This window comes from Sapajus apella, unplaced genomic scaffold (genome assembly GCF_009761245.1).
Source record: "Sapajus apella isolate SASKATOON/1434 unplaced genomic scaffold, GSC_monkey_1.0 scaffold69, whole genome shotgun sequence".
Lineage (NCBI taxonomy): Eukaryota > Metazoa > Chordata > Mammalia > Primates > Cebidae > Sapajus > Sapajus apella.
This window is the reverse complement of record NW_022437009.1, coordinates 494,947-510,968: the sequence shown is the minus strand read 5'-3', so window position 1 is coordinate 510,968 and position 16,022 is coordinate 494,947. Positions and strand designations below refer to the sequence as shown.

General features: G+C 37.2%; 1 protein-coding gene and 1 long non-coding RNA gene across 15 annotated transcripts in view; one reads left to right on the top strand and one right to left on the bottom strand.

Moving 5' to 3' along the window:
* Window positions 1-16,022, bottom strand: part of PDE4DIP (phosphodiesterase 4D interacting protein) — a 232,141-nt gene that overhangs the window by 60,483 nt on the left and 155,636 nt on the right. For all 14 annotated transcript variants that reach the window (XR_004260208.1, XM_032249574.1, XM_032249576.1 and 11 more), the window contains 11 exons: window positions 11,723-11,854; window positions 10,548-10,667; window positions 10,216-10,308; window positions 9,864-10,076; window positions 8,097-8,255; window positions 7,088-7,201; window positions 6,793-6,930; window positions 5,816-5,995; window positions 4,694-4,888; window positions 1,059-1,226; window positions 811-892 (listed from right to left, as the gene is read on the bottom strand). Coding sequence is in view for 13 of the 14 variants with exons in the window: in XM_032249574.1 (XP_032105465.1) it covers window positions 811-892; window positions 1,059-1,226; window positions 4,694-4,888; window positions 5,816-5,995; window positions 6,793-6,930; window positions 7,088-7,201; window positions 8,097-8,255; window positions 9,864-10,076; window positions 10,216-10,308; window positions 10,548-10,667; window positions 11,723-11,854 (1,594 nt within the window). In the remaining variant the exon portion in view is untranslated. The remainder of the gene's footprint in view (window positions 1-810; window positions 893-1,058; window positions 1,227-4,693; window positions 4,889-5,815; window positions 5,996-6,792; window positions 6,931-7,087; window positions 7,202-8,096; window positions 8,256-9,863; window positions 10,077-10,215; window positions 10,309-10,547; window positions 10,668-11,722; window positions 11,855-16,022) is intronic.
* Window positions 13,675-15,046, top strand: LOC116530992. The gene is made up of 2 exons (XR_004260210.1): window positions 13,675-13,793; window positions 14,103-15,046. It is a non-coding gene; the product is annotated as an uncharacterized LOC116530992 (long non-coding RNA).

Here is a 16,022-nt window from a genome sequence, read left to right as displayed (position 1 = left end):
TGTAGCTATGTAGGGGAATGTTCTTGTTCTTAGGAAATCCTTACTGAAGTATTCAGGAATAAAGTGTCATGATTTCTGTAAGAAATTCTCCAATGGTTCAGAAAATACATTACATCTACATATGGGTGTGTACATAGAAATAAGGCAAATGTGGCAGAATGTGAATAACTGGTCTTAATAAAAATGTATATGAGTATTTACTATACTACTTTTGCCACTTTTCTGTAGGTTTGGAAATTTCCAAAATAAAAAAATTTAGGGAAAAGTACACTTTTTAAAAAAAGGCAAATAAAGAATAAAAAAAAAAATCCAATACTCTTTTACTTTTTGATTAGTATAAAGTTTTCCTATTAGAGAATGACTACTTATAAGATTTCTAAACCATCCCCTGAATCGGGCTAGGCTTGGCAAATAACTCAATGTACACTGCCTACCCTTCCTAACAGTTTAACACAGGTGATGTCAAGTTACAGCGAGTGGCCCCAGACTTGAAAGATACCCAGGAAACGCTGTCAGCACATGGCCCTGCTGTGCAGGATTGGAACCACTACCTCCTGCATTTCTGAATCCCTGCAAAACTATCTGAAAAGGAGAATAAGGACAGACTTTCTCTGGGCCAAATTGTGACCCCAAAGCAATAGCCTCAACTCAACATAAGGTAAGGACAGTTCTTCAGCCTTTCAGAGGAATTCCAAACTTATTTTTTTCCATTAGGGTAGAAAGAGAAAAGACTCTTGGCCAAACCTATTAATATAAAGATTAACAGAAGGAAAAACAAAGTCCCTTAATGAAATGAAATTTGATACTTACCTAATATGGATCTGGGTATGCTGGCATCCTCTTTGGCAGTCAATGAAGTGCTATCATCTCTGGAAGGTATCTGCATTGAACCCTAAAAAATTAGAAAAGTCGGGGGACTTAGGAAGATGCAGGAACTATGATCACAATGACAGTACTGAGAATATTCTCACAATTTGGTATTAAAATTATCAAACTTACACCTCAAATGTAAAAAGGAAACACATTCAGCATGAATTACATAAGTCTATAGTTCTTACTTGCTCAGTCTGTTCTCCAAGAGGGGGGCCAATGGAGGTAACTTCAGCTCGTTGTTTAGAGATGGGTGCTTGGGACATTGTGGAGTCTCTCCCTCCCAAATACTGGCGCAGGGCCTGTAATTCTGAATTTCTTTCCATTAAGGCTTGCACCATCTTCTCTGCAGCAGCCTAGTAAGAGGAAATCACAAATAACATTAGAAAGATACTCTAGTAAAACAAAAATTTTGTTGTGGTATTAATTCTTCAAAGTCAACCATTTAAAAAAAAAAAAAAAAAAAGAACAACAGTGGGTCCTTAGGAAATAGCTTCCTTGCTTTCAGTTTACAGGGAAAAACATAAAGTGAATGGAAAGAAAGTCTCACAGGCAGAACATTGGGGAAAAAACAGAATTTAACACATTTGTAACAGATAAGAGAATCTGAAATCGGTTCTGCTAGAACTATCAGGCGAAGGTGTTAAGATTCTGGAATTAGGATAACAAATGTCTTTATTCTCAGATAGCTACTGCTTAGGACTGGATTGCTCTTGACTCAATCATTTGTGAGGTTTGCTCCTTTTGGGTTTTTGCCAAATAACACCTTATCAGGTTGGCCTTCCCTGCATATTCTATCTAAAACAGTAATCTTGCTGGCCAAAGGGTACAACCTTTCAGATACAAGATGACTATGTTTTGGGAATCCAATGTACAGCATGGTGACTTTAGTTAATTAATAATACTGCATTATTTACTTGAGTTAATAATTCTATATTATTTACTTGAAATTTGCTAAGAGAGTATATCTTTAGTGTCTTCACCACACACGCATAAAATGTGTAGTGACGGATGTGTTAATTTGATCATGGTAATCATTTCACAATGTATACATATATCAAAACATGTTGTACACCTTGAATATATAAGATATTTATCAATTATACCTCAATAGAGCTGGGAAAAAAAAAACGTTTAAAAATCCAGCAATCTCTTCTCTATCCCCAATACCCCTTACTGTGCTAAATTTTTTTTCAATACACTTACCATTATCTGATACATATCTCTCTCTGCTTCGCCTACATGGAATGTAAGTTTCCTAAAGGCAACTTGGTGCTAAATCTCAAGCACCCTGTACAGTGTCTGGTACATAATAAGCACTCACTACAGATTTACTGAATGAATCAATTACACACATAAACATGTTTATCAGAACACATGATCAGGGGAATCGCAATCTCAAAATCACCAAACTCAGTTTCATTTCAAATTCCAGTTTTCTAAGACAGATGATGACACAATTACGGAAAGATCTAGAATTTCTGTAACTATTAATGTACAGGAAGTCTGCATTTAAACAGAAAATATGGAAATAATAAATTGATATTAAAATGACTGAGAGTGTAAAATGATGAATCATAACGCCAACTGTCTCTAACGAAAAGTACTATTGTTTTAAGCGAGAAGCTGAGTTCTTGTCACGATTTCTAAGGGAAATATGAGAAAAAAAAACTTCCATTTTGCAGTAAGTAAAATTTAGGCTCTTTGGAGATTTGGATATAACCATTTAGAGGTTATCAGTATATTATGAAAGTACCTTAATAAAAATATCTGTGAAAACTGTGGGGAAAACATAATAAATAACATACAAGATATATACTGTGCTCTATCTGCCTTGGCACTCTTTTTCTAGTAGTATTTAAGAGTTTTAGCAGTGCTCCTCCAATGCAGTCCATGAGCCAGCAGCATCACTATCACCTGGAAACTTGTTAGAAATGCAAATTCTTCAGTCCCATCTATGCCTCCTAATTTCTATCTCTGGGGTTGAGCTCTACAATCTACATCTTTAAAAAGCTATTCAGGTGATTTCTTTTGCATGTAAAATTAGAGAAGCAGATCTAGAGGAATACAACCATTAATCTTATTGAGTTGAAAAATCTCCTGTAAGTTCCATCATCTTCATTATTCTACTACCTGCAGGGCATAATTCTTTTTTCTGAGGTATAATAAAGACTAATTCTTCCAAATCACGAACAGGTTAAAAAGAAAACTCAAAATGCTAGCCTCTTGCCAAAGACTTAAATAATTTAGAATAATTTTGTTACGTCTATTTTATAAACAATTTCTGAAGCACACAGCAGGACTTTTCTAACAAGATGTGTATTTACTTCAGTGGTGCTAACAATTAGAACAGTGGATTATAATCCCTTTACAGTAAAAGGAAACATAAAAAAATATTATGGGGTTAAATAACATAGGCAAGAAAGAGTTTTTCTTCCTCTAAAAACTGACTAGGGAGATTCTGAGCTATTGGGTCTCTGAAATGCAGCACAAGTCAACCAAGAGTCTTTAGCCTTGTGAAGAAAAGACACAGAAATAAGGAAAAATTAAGAATTTACTTCTGGGCAGGGAATGGTGGCTCACGCCTGTAACCTCAGCACTTTGGGAGGCCAAGGTGGTGGATCACTTGAGGCCAGGAATTAGAAACCAGCCTGGCCAAATGGTGAAACCTCACCTCTACTAAAAATACAAAAATTAGCCAGATACGGTGGTGCATGCCTGTAATCCGAGCTACTGAGGAGGCTGAGGCAGGAGAATCTCGTGAATCCAGGAGGCAGAGGTTGCAGTGAGCTGAGATCACGCCATTGCACTGCAGCCTGGGTGACAGAGGGAGTCGCCATCTCAAAAAATAATAATAATAAAAAAAAACTTACTTCTGAAAAGTTGTGAAAGTAATATACCCCATACTATTATAAGATTATTTCTTCTCATCATGACCTCTGAAAAATCCAATCTTTTCTTCCTCTTAGGATAACTCAGATTTAACAAAAACTAAGAGTAAACATGTTGAGTGTAAGTTTTCCCATACCTTGGCTGGAAATGCAAAGTATCACTGAAGTCTTAGTAATTCAGAATCAAAATCAAAACACTCCACAACCTCTACTCCTTTCTCTCAAAATGATCAGATTATTATTATTTTTTTTTTTTGAGACAGAGTTTCGCTCTGTCTGGAGTGCAATGGTGCGGTCTCGGCTCACCACAACCTCCGCCTCCTGGGTTCAAGCAATTCTCCTGCCTCAGCCTCCCGAGTAGCTGGGACTACAGGCATGCGCCACCATGCCCACCTAATTTTTGTATTTTTAGTAGAGACAGGGTTTCACCATGTTGTCCAGGATGCTCTCGATCTCTTGACCTCGTGATCCACCCGCCTTGGCCTCCCAAAGTGCTGGGATTATAGGTGTGAAAATGATCAGATTATTAAAAAGAAAATGTATGTAATGACGTTAATGGATACATGCATTGTTTAGGCACCCTTCCAAATATAAAGTTTTCAAAAAATTTTTCATACTTTGATGATCAGTATAAAACTGTGGTCTAAGGCCAGGCACAGTGGTTCACACCTATAATCCCAGCACTTTGGGGAGCCAAGGCAGGATGATTGCTTGAGCCCAGGACTTTAAGATCAGCCTGCACAAGTAGAGAGACCCCCATCTCTAAATAAATAAGTAAATAAATAAAACTGTGGTCTAGGTAATAAATTGAAGAAACAGAGTCGACTATAAGATATATCAATATACACATGTCTATACTCTGCAAATGCTTCCTATTTGCAGACTATAAATGCACTACGTGATACTTTTCTGCTCTGTGCATTAGTCCTTACTTGGCTTTCCTGCTCCCTGGAGTTCATAGACTGAAGCAGGCCTTGAATCTCCATTTCGTGTTCCACCACTTGTTTGTTTCGATCACTCAGAAGGTCCTGCAGCATCCTTTCCTTTCGCTGTAGACGCTGGCACAGCTCCTCCACTACCTCACTCCGCCCTGGTTCAAGTTTGCAGAGCAGTGTTGCACTAAGATCCTAATACAGAAGGGACACTGTAAGTTTCTGGAGGAAAGAACTGTCTCTAATAAATATCAAAGAGCTTAAAAGACTATCACAGAAGAAGGAGCTGTGAGATTCATGAGAATAAGTATCATGTTTTACTCATTTTTGTTTAACCAGATCTAGCACAGGCCAGGAACCCAGAAGTCTCTAAATACGTGTCCCAGGAATGAATACTAACAATATAGAAAACTGTCTCTAGTGGACCCTTACATACATACTGTTTTCTGAAATAAGTCTTTTTCCTATTTGTTCAGGGCATGTAACAATTAATGTTAGATGAGGATAAATGGATACTCAATTCACTGATTTATTTTCTCCCCTGTATAACTTTATAGGGGGAAGCACAAAACAATAAGCTGAAAGGAATACTAAACACTGTTTGTGCTATCATAGTGATGGTTTCTTTTTCTGTATTAACCAACGGCACATGGTGGAGGAAACAGAGGGGCCATACTGCCTAGCTTACCCGATCTGCTACTTAGTAGCTATGTTAGCTTGGACAAGGTTCTTAACTTCAGAAGTCTGTTTCCTCCTCTCTGTAACAGGGATAATAGTATGTGCCTCATGGACTTGTGAGGATTCAACCAGTTACTATCCATTAAGATCTTAAAACAGTACCTGACCCAGCATGAATACTGTAACTAATAAAGGTTAGCTATTATATTAAAAGATGCAATTTTTAGGTCTCATTAATTCTCACATAACTTCTTTGAGAAAGTTAATTGCCAGCTTAAGTTTCTAGATGTGAAAAATAGAATCCCAGTGAAAGTCAATGACTTGCCCAGGCACAGAATGAAATTAAAGACTGGGTCAGAGTCCTCCCGATCTGAAGAGTACTAATCCAAGGCTGAGTTTACATAATCACTAAGCCAACTGCCTTTAAGTTAACTGAAGTCTTGCCTCTACTTCTTTGTTCCTGTCATGCAGAGATGTCTGTAACTGCTGAATGATACTCTCTTGTTCCTTCTGCCAACGGGTAAATTTGGTTTCCGTTTCTTCTTTCAGCCACTGGAGGTTTTGACAGGTAGCAGATAATTGTTCCACTTCCAGGCCTTTGGCTCTCAGGAGACTCTCCATACTCTACAAGCCATAAAGAGAGCAATCATCAGTCAAAACATTACCCCATACTCCTCAGAATAAATGAGAAATTAGATCCACTTTTAAATCAACTCCCATCAATATTTTTATTTGCAAGAGGAGAACATTGACCTAGACAATGCCATACTAATCTATTTTTTTGTTTTTAGAAACTTTTATCTAGATCGTGGAGAGATTAAGTATAGAATATATGATAAAATGAAGTCTTCTGGAGGAAGTACACTATGCTATAAAGGATTTCTCGAAAAAGTGGCAGACAGATACATAAGCTCTAAAATAAACATCCAAAAAAGCCCACAGTAAATGTTGATAAACAAGTATTCGAATTATGGCAATTCACGTACATGTATATAATATTAATATAGAAAACACAACATAATAGTTGCACCCTGGCAATGCTTCAGTAAAAAAAAAAGTGAGAGAGAAAGAGAGAGAGAGAAGAGAGAGAGAGTGAGAAAGAGAGAAAAAGAGAGAGAGAGAGTGTGTGTGTGTGTGTATTTATGTATGAACAAGAATTGGAAATAAATCAGAACTGTGTAAACAGAAATCAATATTCACTGGCTCGCCTCACAAACTTTGTATTACAAAAGAAAGTAGAAGTGCTAAAATATCTCACTTTCTAATCTACAATGATGGAACTAGTGACTGCTACTTTTGGTTTTCTCCCCTCTTATAAAGCAAAATCCCTGTTTTTCAGAAAATGATGGAAGGGGGTCATGTTTCAGGCTTAGAACACAAGTGGGAGAGGAACACCATGTCGTGATAGGTTTTGCTCTTACTTGCATAGTAGCTTCATTGGAGGAGAGGACACCGCGCAGTCTCTCTAAGTCATGATCTCGCTCTCTCACAGCAAGACGAAGCTGACGCAGTTCTTTTTCTTTCTCTTCTACAGCAGAGAATTTTTCATCTATAGCCCGCTGCAAGGAAAGGAAGATTCCTAAAGCTCTATAAGATTCATTATCCTGATCATTCTTATCCAACAAGATGGAAGAATAGAAAACCGAATCCCAAAGCAGCAAATTTAAGTAGACACAAATTTCTACAATACATAGTGGGCAAAATGATGATACATACCTCCAGAGCAACAGCTTTATCATGTATACGCTGGCGAAGTTTCTCAAGCAACATTTCATTTGCTTCAAGAGTTTTGTCTGACTTATCTCGATACTGTAGGAGCTCCTGAAATTCCTGAGACCAAAAAACAGTTTCCTTTATTCTTTTACCCAATATTAACTAAACTGCCAAGTTATTTGTTATTCAGGATAAAAAATAACAAGATGTGATCACTCTCCTCAAGACTAACAAGTTTAGCAGAGATTGTAACAGACATACAAATTTTTAGCTATTTGGCAGCATACAACAGACACAACACATAGAATTAACTGCTCTGCAACATGTGCTAACTACCAGGGGAACACAGGATGCACTTCCTAACTCTGCCTGCAGGTGTCAGTAAAGACCTCACAGAGGATGTAATATTTACAGTCAGTCTTAATTAAAGGACTAGGATTTCCTAAATGAAGAAGGAAGGGGGGGGTGTTAAAGAAAAAAATTATGCACACTATGCATACAATGAAAAATTTGTACATTCAGTAAAATGTAGTGGATTCAATGAAACTGAAGCTGAGAGTAGGCAGCAGAACAGTCTTTGTTAATGCACCGTTTTCCCCTAAAACTTTCATTCTATCATCAAAATTACTCTAAGTTTCTGTACAGTTTGTCTTCATCTATTAAACTGAGAGCAGTAGCCAAATCTTTTGTCTTTCCAACGCCCAGAAAAGTGTTTCACTCATTGATATGCTTAATAACTATTTCCTGAATATTAAGTCTTCATAAAAGACTTAATAAAAGACTGCTTAAGTCAGGGCTGTATGTACTGTTTCTTACAATTGTTAGTGAGCATGTTAATTCATAAATTATTTTCTATTTATTTTAAATCCTCCTGATTTCCACCTCCTGATTCCCATCTCTTTTTTTTTTCATATAGCCGGTACTCAACACAGGGGCATTAATATCTTAAAATTATATAAACAAATTTCAGAGGTCTATGAGCCTAGTTTTTATTGAAATCATGTAAGCTCACCTGAAGCAACTGCTCCTTGTGACTCAGACTATGGTTTAGGTGCTGGATGTTTTGTTCCTGGGTTCGAATCTTGTTGTATTTTTCAGCCTCCTGGGCACGAAGCTGTTGGCTCTTATTCTGCAATTCTTCTTGTAGCTGTTGCAAGGCTTTTCGCAATTCCTGAATTAAACATATTACCTTTTTAAAGAGACCTAAAATTCTCACATGGTTATTACATATAGAAGCCTTAAAATTTTCAAGACATATAAAATGAAAGATAAACCAGGACAAGCTGCCATTAGTAAAATTGCTATAGAAATATCATACATGAATTGAATAGGATGTGGAAAATGATTTTAAAAATTGTGAATAGGGTAGGAAGTAAGCTTGATGTTATGGTTCAATACTTATTTTTTGTTTAAAAAGGATACATCTATAGAATCATTAAGTGAGAATCTGTCCCATTGTAAACCTGGATTATTTACAATAAGGTCAAGGATAGACTATTCCCATCATCCTTTTTTTCTAAAGATCTCACAGAGACCATCACTCTTCTTTCTTAGTTTGCCATATATGTTTTTCTAATAATAAAGTCAGTAATATTTAAATCATCTGTTACTTTAGAAAGCTCCCAAAATATATATTCTCATCAACTAAACAAACCTTGGAAAATTTTTTCCTTTAGGTAAATAACAAAAAATTAAAAATTGTTTCTACCCCCATCCCTCCACCACTTCCCAACCCTGCCAAGACATCTGAAATTTTAATATTTCAAAAGGAAATTCAGGGCTAATATTTAATCTACAAGCCACTAAACCAGGGAGAACCTTCAAAAATTATACTTTTAAACCTGAGTATTAAAGGGCTGAAGAGATCACAAAAAAAATCTTTTAAATCCTAAACACATGTGATCTAAGCTAACAAGATAAAGGAACCATTTAAGAATTGTGTATTTTATTATTCACAATTATTTATTATAATTGTGTATTTATTACAAAAAATAAAATACAGGGCTGATTATCACACATGCCATTCCTCTGACCTTAGTGGTTCTTCCCCGCTTTTCTCTCTGGTTTTACCCATCCTTCAAGAATAACCTCAGGTATCTCCTACTTCATGAAGCTTTCCTTAACTCCTTTCCTCAGCCTCAGCTAGATATTCCTGTAGGACCCCATACATAGACCCCCTTCGGAACTTACCACACTGAAATTCAGCTTGTGACAGTCTCTCATACTAAACTATAAGTAACTTAAAAGAACGGGGCCTGTGCTATTCATCCTTGTATTTCCAGGGCACAACTCAACACAGTAGTCCCCCGTCACCCACAGAGGATACATGCCCAGTGGATGCCTGAAACCACAGCTAGCACGGAAGCCTATATATGCTGTTTTTTTCCTATACATAGATAACTATGATAAAGTTTTACTTATAAATTAGACATACTAACAGATTGACAATAGCAATAAAATAGAAGAATTATAACAACATGCTATAATAAAAATTATGTGAATGTGGTCTCTCTTGAAATATCTTAATATTTTTGGACTGGTTGACCCCGATAACTGAAACCGTGGAAAGTGAAACTGCGGATAAGGGGGGACTACTGTGACTAGCACATGGTACAAGGGCAGTTTTATTAAGCTTGAATTTTATTTGAGTTCAAATCTAAGTATTTGAGTTCAACAATCACTGGCAAGTGACTCAATGGTTCAACACAAACTATCCTGCTAAAAAGTCATTATCAGGACAAAGTCAGCATTTAGGGCTATAAAATAGTTAATGATTTACCCGGTTATGTTTCCAAGAAGCCTCTTTCTGCTGTTCTCTCTCGTGTGCTGCAGCCTCTACAAACTGCACACATTGTTTGGCGTCAGCCAGTTGGCGCTCTTTCTGTCGTACCACCCTCTGGAGCTTCTGTATTTCAAGCTGGCTGCAGAATAAAGCACTCTGAAGATCAAGCAGAGCCACCTGTTGCTGAGCTGGGGCAGTACCCTCTGAGCTCTGAAAAGAGAGTAGAAATCAATCACAAGGAGGGCAAGCACGGAGTCCCAGCAAAGACTGTGGAAATAAAATCAAGACTGCAACCAAAGTGGCACATCCCCAACTGAAGTCTCTCCTGTCCTATGTGACCCTCACATACGTGAAGTTGTCCAAGCTGGCTTTGGTGTAGCATTTCTCGAAGCTTTGCCATTGTGTCATTTTGACCTTCAATCACCCGGTACAACTCCTCAGTCTAAAAATGAGAGAGGGAACATCACACATGTTACGAAACTAACTATAAATTCCATTATCTCACCCGTACAGATTTTAGTACCAGGACTATTCCGAAATATCATTTGATGTTAAGCTACAATTTCTCCAGTCTAAGATCTGTTAGTTTAGCAATATCCATTTTGACAAAACATAAAATACTTGTCTACTTTGATGGGACCAATTGTTTCCACACAGGTCCTTGATTGCTAAATATTTTACCTCACTTTCCCTGCTTTTCAGAGTTTCCTTGAGGTTCTGAATTGTACCATCTTGCTTTTGAGATGACTCCTGAGCACACTTTAGTTCATAGCTCATTTCATTAAGTTTCTCTTGAAGAATCTGAATTCAGCAAAGAAAAACAGTTTTTTAGGTCAATGATGTCTTTTAACTTCAAGTGAATATAGCCTTTCCTCAAATCTAGAATTTAAAGAATTTCTTAGGAGATATTACCTTGTTATTTTTCCCATATACAGTAACCATTAGAGTCATAAGTCAATCAGCAACAAAAACTAGCAGGAAAAATGAAATACTTCCTTCAGTACTCAATTGTCTCAATTTTTATGCACTGTGCTTGCTTTATGATGACAGTCATACTAGGGACTTTTCCACATGGACCAACTAGGCACGTGGTTCATAATATGGATCCCTTATGCCACGACCAAAGAACTTATGCTATCTAGCATAGGAGGGTACTATCAGGGCACCCAGGCCACAAGTTCAGCATCCCAAATTGTAGTAATTTTCTTCTAAACCAGGCATTAAAATTCATAGTCTAGAAAGTGGTAAGTTAAGATAAAATAAAAAACACAGACCTCCTATCTCTGTGCCTTTTACAGTTAAAGGTCGTATGCAAGTTTTTTGTTTTGTTTTGTTTTCTGAGACAGAGTCTCACTCTGTTGCCCAGGTTGGAGTGCAGTGGCATGGTCTTAGCTCATGGCAGCCTTCACCTCCCGGGTTCAAGCGATTCTCCTGCCTCAGCCTCCCAAGTAGCTGGGGTTACAGGCACCTGCCACAACGTCTGGCTAATTTTTTGTGTTTTTAGTAGAGACAGGGTTTCATCATGTTGACCAGGCTGGTCTCAAACTCCTGACCTCATGATCTGTCTGTCTTGGCTCCCAAAGCACTGGGATTACAGGTGTGAGCCACTGTGCCCGGTCTGCATGCAAGTTTTAATTACACACCTGAAAAGCACCAGAAATTATAAGCTGTACAGAACAAGCTAAAATCTTGATAAGAATAAAGGGAAGAGCTACACTTTTAAATGAAATATTCCCTAGAGCACAAGGAGTACACAGCATTCATCTCCCAAGTCCTACGCAGGCTGATGGATTCAGGCTAGTGCCAGGCACATCCTCAGGAAAACCCTGTCATCTCCTAGGGCATAATACTAATACCTTGTTGGTGGCCTCTGTTTGCTGGATTTTTTCCTGGAGTTCTGCCAAATGGGAATCAGATACAGACTGATGAGTTACAGTGGTCTCATGTGAATTCAGCTTTTGTCGTTTGAGTAACTCTTCAGTCACAGGCTGGGAAGAAACAGCAAAATAAGTAAGATGAATTAAATGCAGCCAACAAAATTTTATTTTTATCTTCAAAAATGCCTGTTGCATCTTTTGCCCGAGATTTAGAAATCACGTTTGTTGCATAAATTATCAGTATAAATTCCTAAAGCCAGGCCTGTTCCTTACTAAGAGCGCTGATTCACCTCCATTTGTACTATGCTCTCTAGCTTCCCTCTCCACTTTTCCCTACCAATTCACACAAACACTATGTATTTATTCAGTGAAAGCAACTCATTCAGAGTTCAATGAGAAGGGGAGGATTTAATACATGAAATGCTTGCAATGACCAAATATTTGCTTTGTTCTATTTTTAATCAAGGAGTTGAAAAGGCATACTCATCAAACTCACACTACTCCTGAGAGAAGTTACATTCCAGCTACCTTTCTTACAACATGCTTGTTTCACATTATTGGAAAAATTGGCAGATTTTGATGTGAACTGTATATTAGATAACAGTATTTTATCAATGTCTAATTTTCTAAATTTGGTAATTGTACTGTAATTATATGAGATGTCCTTGTCATTAGGAAATAATGCTGAAGTATTTAGGGTAAAGGAGTATAATATCTACAACTAATTCTCCAATGGATCAAGAATTTAAAAAATATAATGTGCAAATACAGAGAGTGGGAGAGATAAAGCGAATGTGACAAAATATTTGCAACTGGTAAATCCGAGTGAGGGTCATATGGGAGTTCTTGGTATTTCTCTTATAATGTCTCTGGACATTTGAAATTGTTTCAAAATAAAAAGAGAACAAATAAAATAAGTTTAAAATAGATGTGCCTACTTAAAGGTAGATTTACAGCATAAGTATAGATAAATAATTCATAGTGAACAGGGAAGGAGATATGTTTTACAGAAATATCAATTCACTAAAAAGATTCAGGAGCAAAAAAAAGTATGATTTACATATGGGACAATAAGACAAGCTTATTGAACTACAAACTAGTCATCACTACAAACTAAGAATGTCAAAATAAAACTTTACAAATTTACCGTGACAATTAAATTTGATCTCCCCGCCTCCATACCTGTTTTCATTTCAATTAGGAATATAAATTCTAAATTCACCAAGAGAAAAAAGGCAACTGCTATTCAATTTTTCTTTCCCTCATGCTTTCAGGCTTGATTGCTACCTTCAAGGCAGTGGAATTACAGCTTATCTTAAATCCCTTCCTGCTAGCAACCGACTGGATGCATAAAGATTTCAGAAGAAAAATCTTTTTTATTCCTTCAGTGCTATTTATCAACTTTTCTAACACCTACCAAATACTATAATAAGCAAAGCACCATGTGAGGCACTGTGAGGAATACAATGCTGACGTAAAAGATACCTGCTGCACGCTAACTATGTACTAAGCACTGTCCTGAAGATAGGGTACCATGCAAGACAAAGTCCCTGCGCTCTTGAAACATGTTTTGCAGGGCTTGGAGTGGGGAGTACATAATAAACAAACAAGGGAAAAGCATTGGGGACAAGCCCTATGCAGTAAAATAGGAAAGTATAATAGAGTTGGTGGTTAAATTACTCTAAATTGCTTGATCAGAGAAAGGTCTTTATGAGGCAGTACTTAAATAGAGATCTGAAGGAAACAGAACCAGTCCTGCAAAGATCAGCAGAACAATCCAGGGAGAAAGAACAGATAATGGAATATGAGCCTGGAAAAGAGAAAGGCCTCTGCGGCTAGAGTAGTATTCTCTAATAGAAATATAATGTGAGCCATCTAGGTAATTTTTAATTTTCTAGTAGCTTCAATGAACAAAGTAAAAAATAGGTAAGCTTAATTTTAACAAAATATTTTATTTAACCCAATATATCCAAAATGTTGTCATAAACAAACAATATCAAAATTATTAATGAGATACTTTACATGATTTTTCATAAGTCTGAAATTCAAGGTTGATTTTTTTTTTTTTTTTGAGACGGAGTTTCGCTCTTGTTACCCAGGCTGGAGTGCAATGGCGCGATCTCGGCTCACCGCAACCTCCGCCTCCTGGGTTCAGGCAATTCTCCTGCCTCAGCCTCCTGAGTAGCTGGGATTACAGGCACGCACCACCATGCCCAGCTAATTTTTTGTATTTTTAGTAGAGACGGGGTTTCACCATGTTGACCAGGATGGTCTCGATCTCTTGACCTCGTGACCCACCCACCTCGGCCTCCCAAAGTGTTGGGATTACAGGCTTGAGCCACCGCGCCCGGCCGTCAAGGTTGATTTTATACTCACAGCACATCTCAATTCTGACTAGCCACATTTCAAGGACTCAACAGCTCCTAAAGGCTAGTGGCTAGCTTGCTGGATAGCACAGGGCTACAGCATAGTGGGCAAAGGGGATAGGGACACTCAATGGGGTGGAGAGGCAGTGGGGGACCAGGTCACATCCAGCCTCAGACAGCAGGGTTAATGAAGCTGGATTTCATTTTAATTGGAATGAGAATAGATGCATTTTTTTTTTTTTTAACAGGCAATCATACATAAGTTTTCAAAAGATCACACAGTGGTAAATGAATTATTGGGAAGCGCCAACAGAAGCAGAGAGACCAGCTAGGAGGCTGCAGGTGAAAGACAATAGTGGCCTGGATTCTGGTGGTAGTAAGGGAGGGGAAAATAAATGGATGGATATGGATATGTTTTGAAAGTACAGCTAACAGGACTTGCTGGTGGACTGGATAGTGGGAGAAGGGAAAAAAAGCAGCAAGGATAATGACTTCTGAAAAAATTATTTAAATGAGATATTTGTTGTTGTGGGTATAACAGAAAGCCTTCACCCAGGGCAATACGAACTATGTCACACCACGGACAAGGTAACCACATTAATAGATATTTACAACAATTCCAACTAATAAATATATTTATCATTTACTTAATGATAAAACTCTCTCCATAAAATTTGGCTTACTTGCTCAGTGTAAAATGACAATAACATCTACAGTAAGATATTTTGAAATTTAAACTTTAACAGGCAGAATTAAAGAAAATAGCTTCAAGCTTAAAATGGCAGGGAAGGTGGTCATATTTATTTACTTTAAACCAAAGAATCTTAGAGCGGTGAAAGAAACTTTATAAACTAACCATCTAATCCAATCCTATTTTATATACACGGAAATAGAAACTTAGAGATGTAATTAGTCCAAGGTTACATGGGAAATCGGGGAAAAAATCCAATTAAACTGAAGTGGATTCCCACTCAGGTTGGGAATGTATCTCTCATTTCTATAAACCCACTGCCTACCATAATGCCAGGAATACTGCAGAGATCAAAAGTTTTTGTTTAATGAATAAGAAAAAAAAAAAAAAAAAAAAAAAAAACAGGCCTTCAGTGGCTCTCTTAGAAATAAGACTACATATAATATACATTCAGACAGCAACTTTAAAGCCAAAGAGTGCAACAGGAAAGTACATAAAGAATCTGACTCTCATATGAACCAATCTTGGCATGAATAATCATAAGAGATCACATACTAACCTAAAAGTTGGAAGGTATTTGTTTCTCCTTTATTTGTAATAATTTACTATTTTACATCTCAGAAAAATGTCCTTGCAGGTCACAGTCTGCTCAAAGAGCACTCAGCAAGTTCCACTGAGTCAACAACATAATGAATTCTTGTGAAGTATCAGGTACATAAAACAATCACTCCTACGATGATAGTGTGGTCCGAGAAATAATACCTGATTTGATAGAATCAGTGTTACTCTCAAGGCACTCAGGTACTAAAATCATGTGGAAATGATAATATAATTTTAAATTAAGTCACTTTTGACTCAGAATTAGGACAAAGGCTTTCCAGTATCAGAAAAGAGAACTGCTTCCAGGCCTAGTGTTGCCTAATATGAGACTTTTAGGTTAAGGCCAGTTTTTAGACCTTTTGTGTTAACAGCATTTTTCTTGGCACTTTTTAGTCCTCCCAGTAGTGAGCTATAGATCTCAAACTGTTATAATTTTCATCCCTATTGTTAATAATAGGAGACAGACAAGAACCACTGACTAGCATAAAATTAAAGGCCTAATCTTTTACCAGCATCTAATGCCAACATCTTCCAAAGGGCCTGATCCACTTTATACAGCTAAAATATGAGTGGGATAAATTTACCATAGTCCCAAAGGAGCAGACCTTGGCATTGCAAGGTT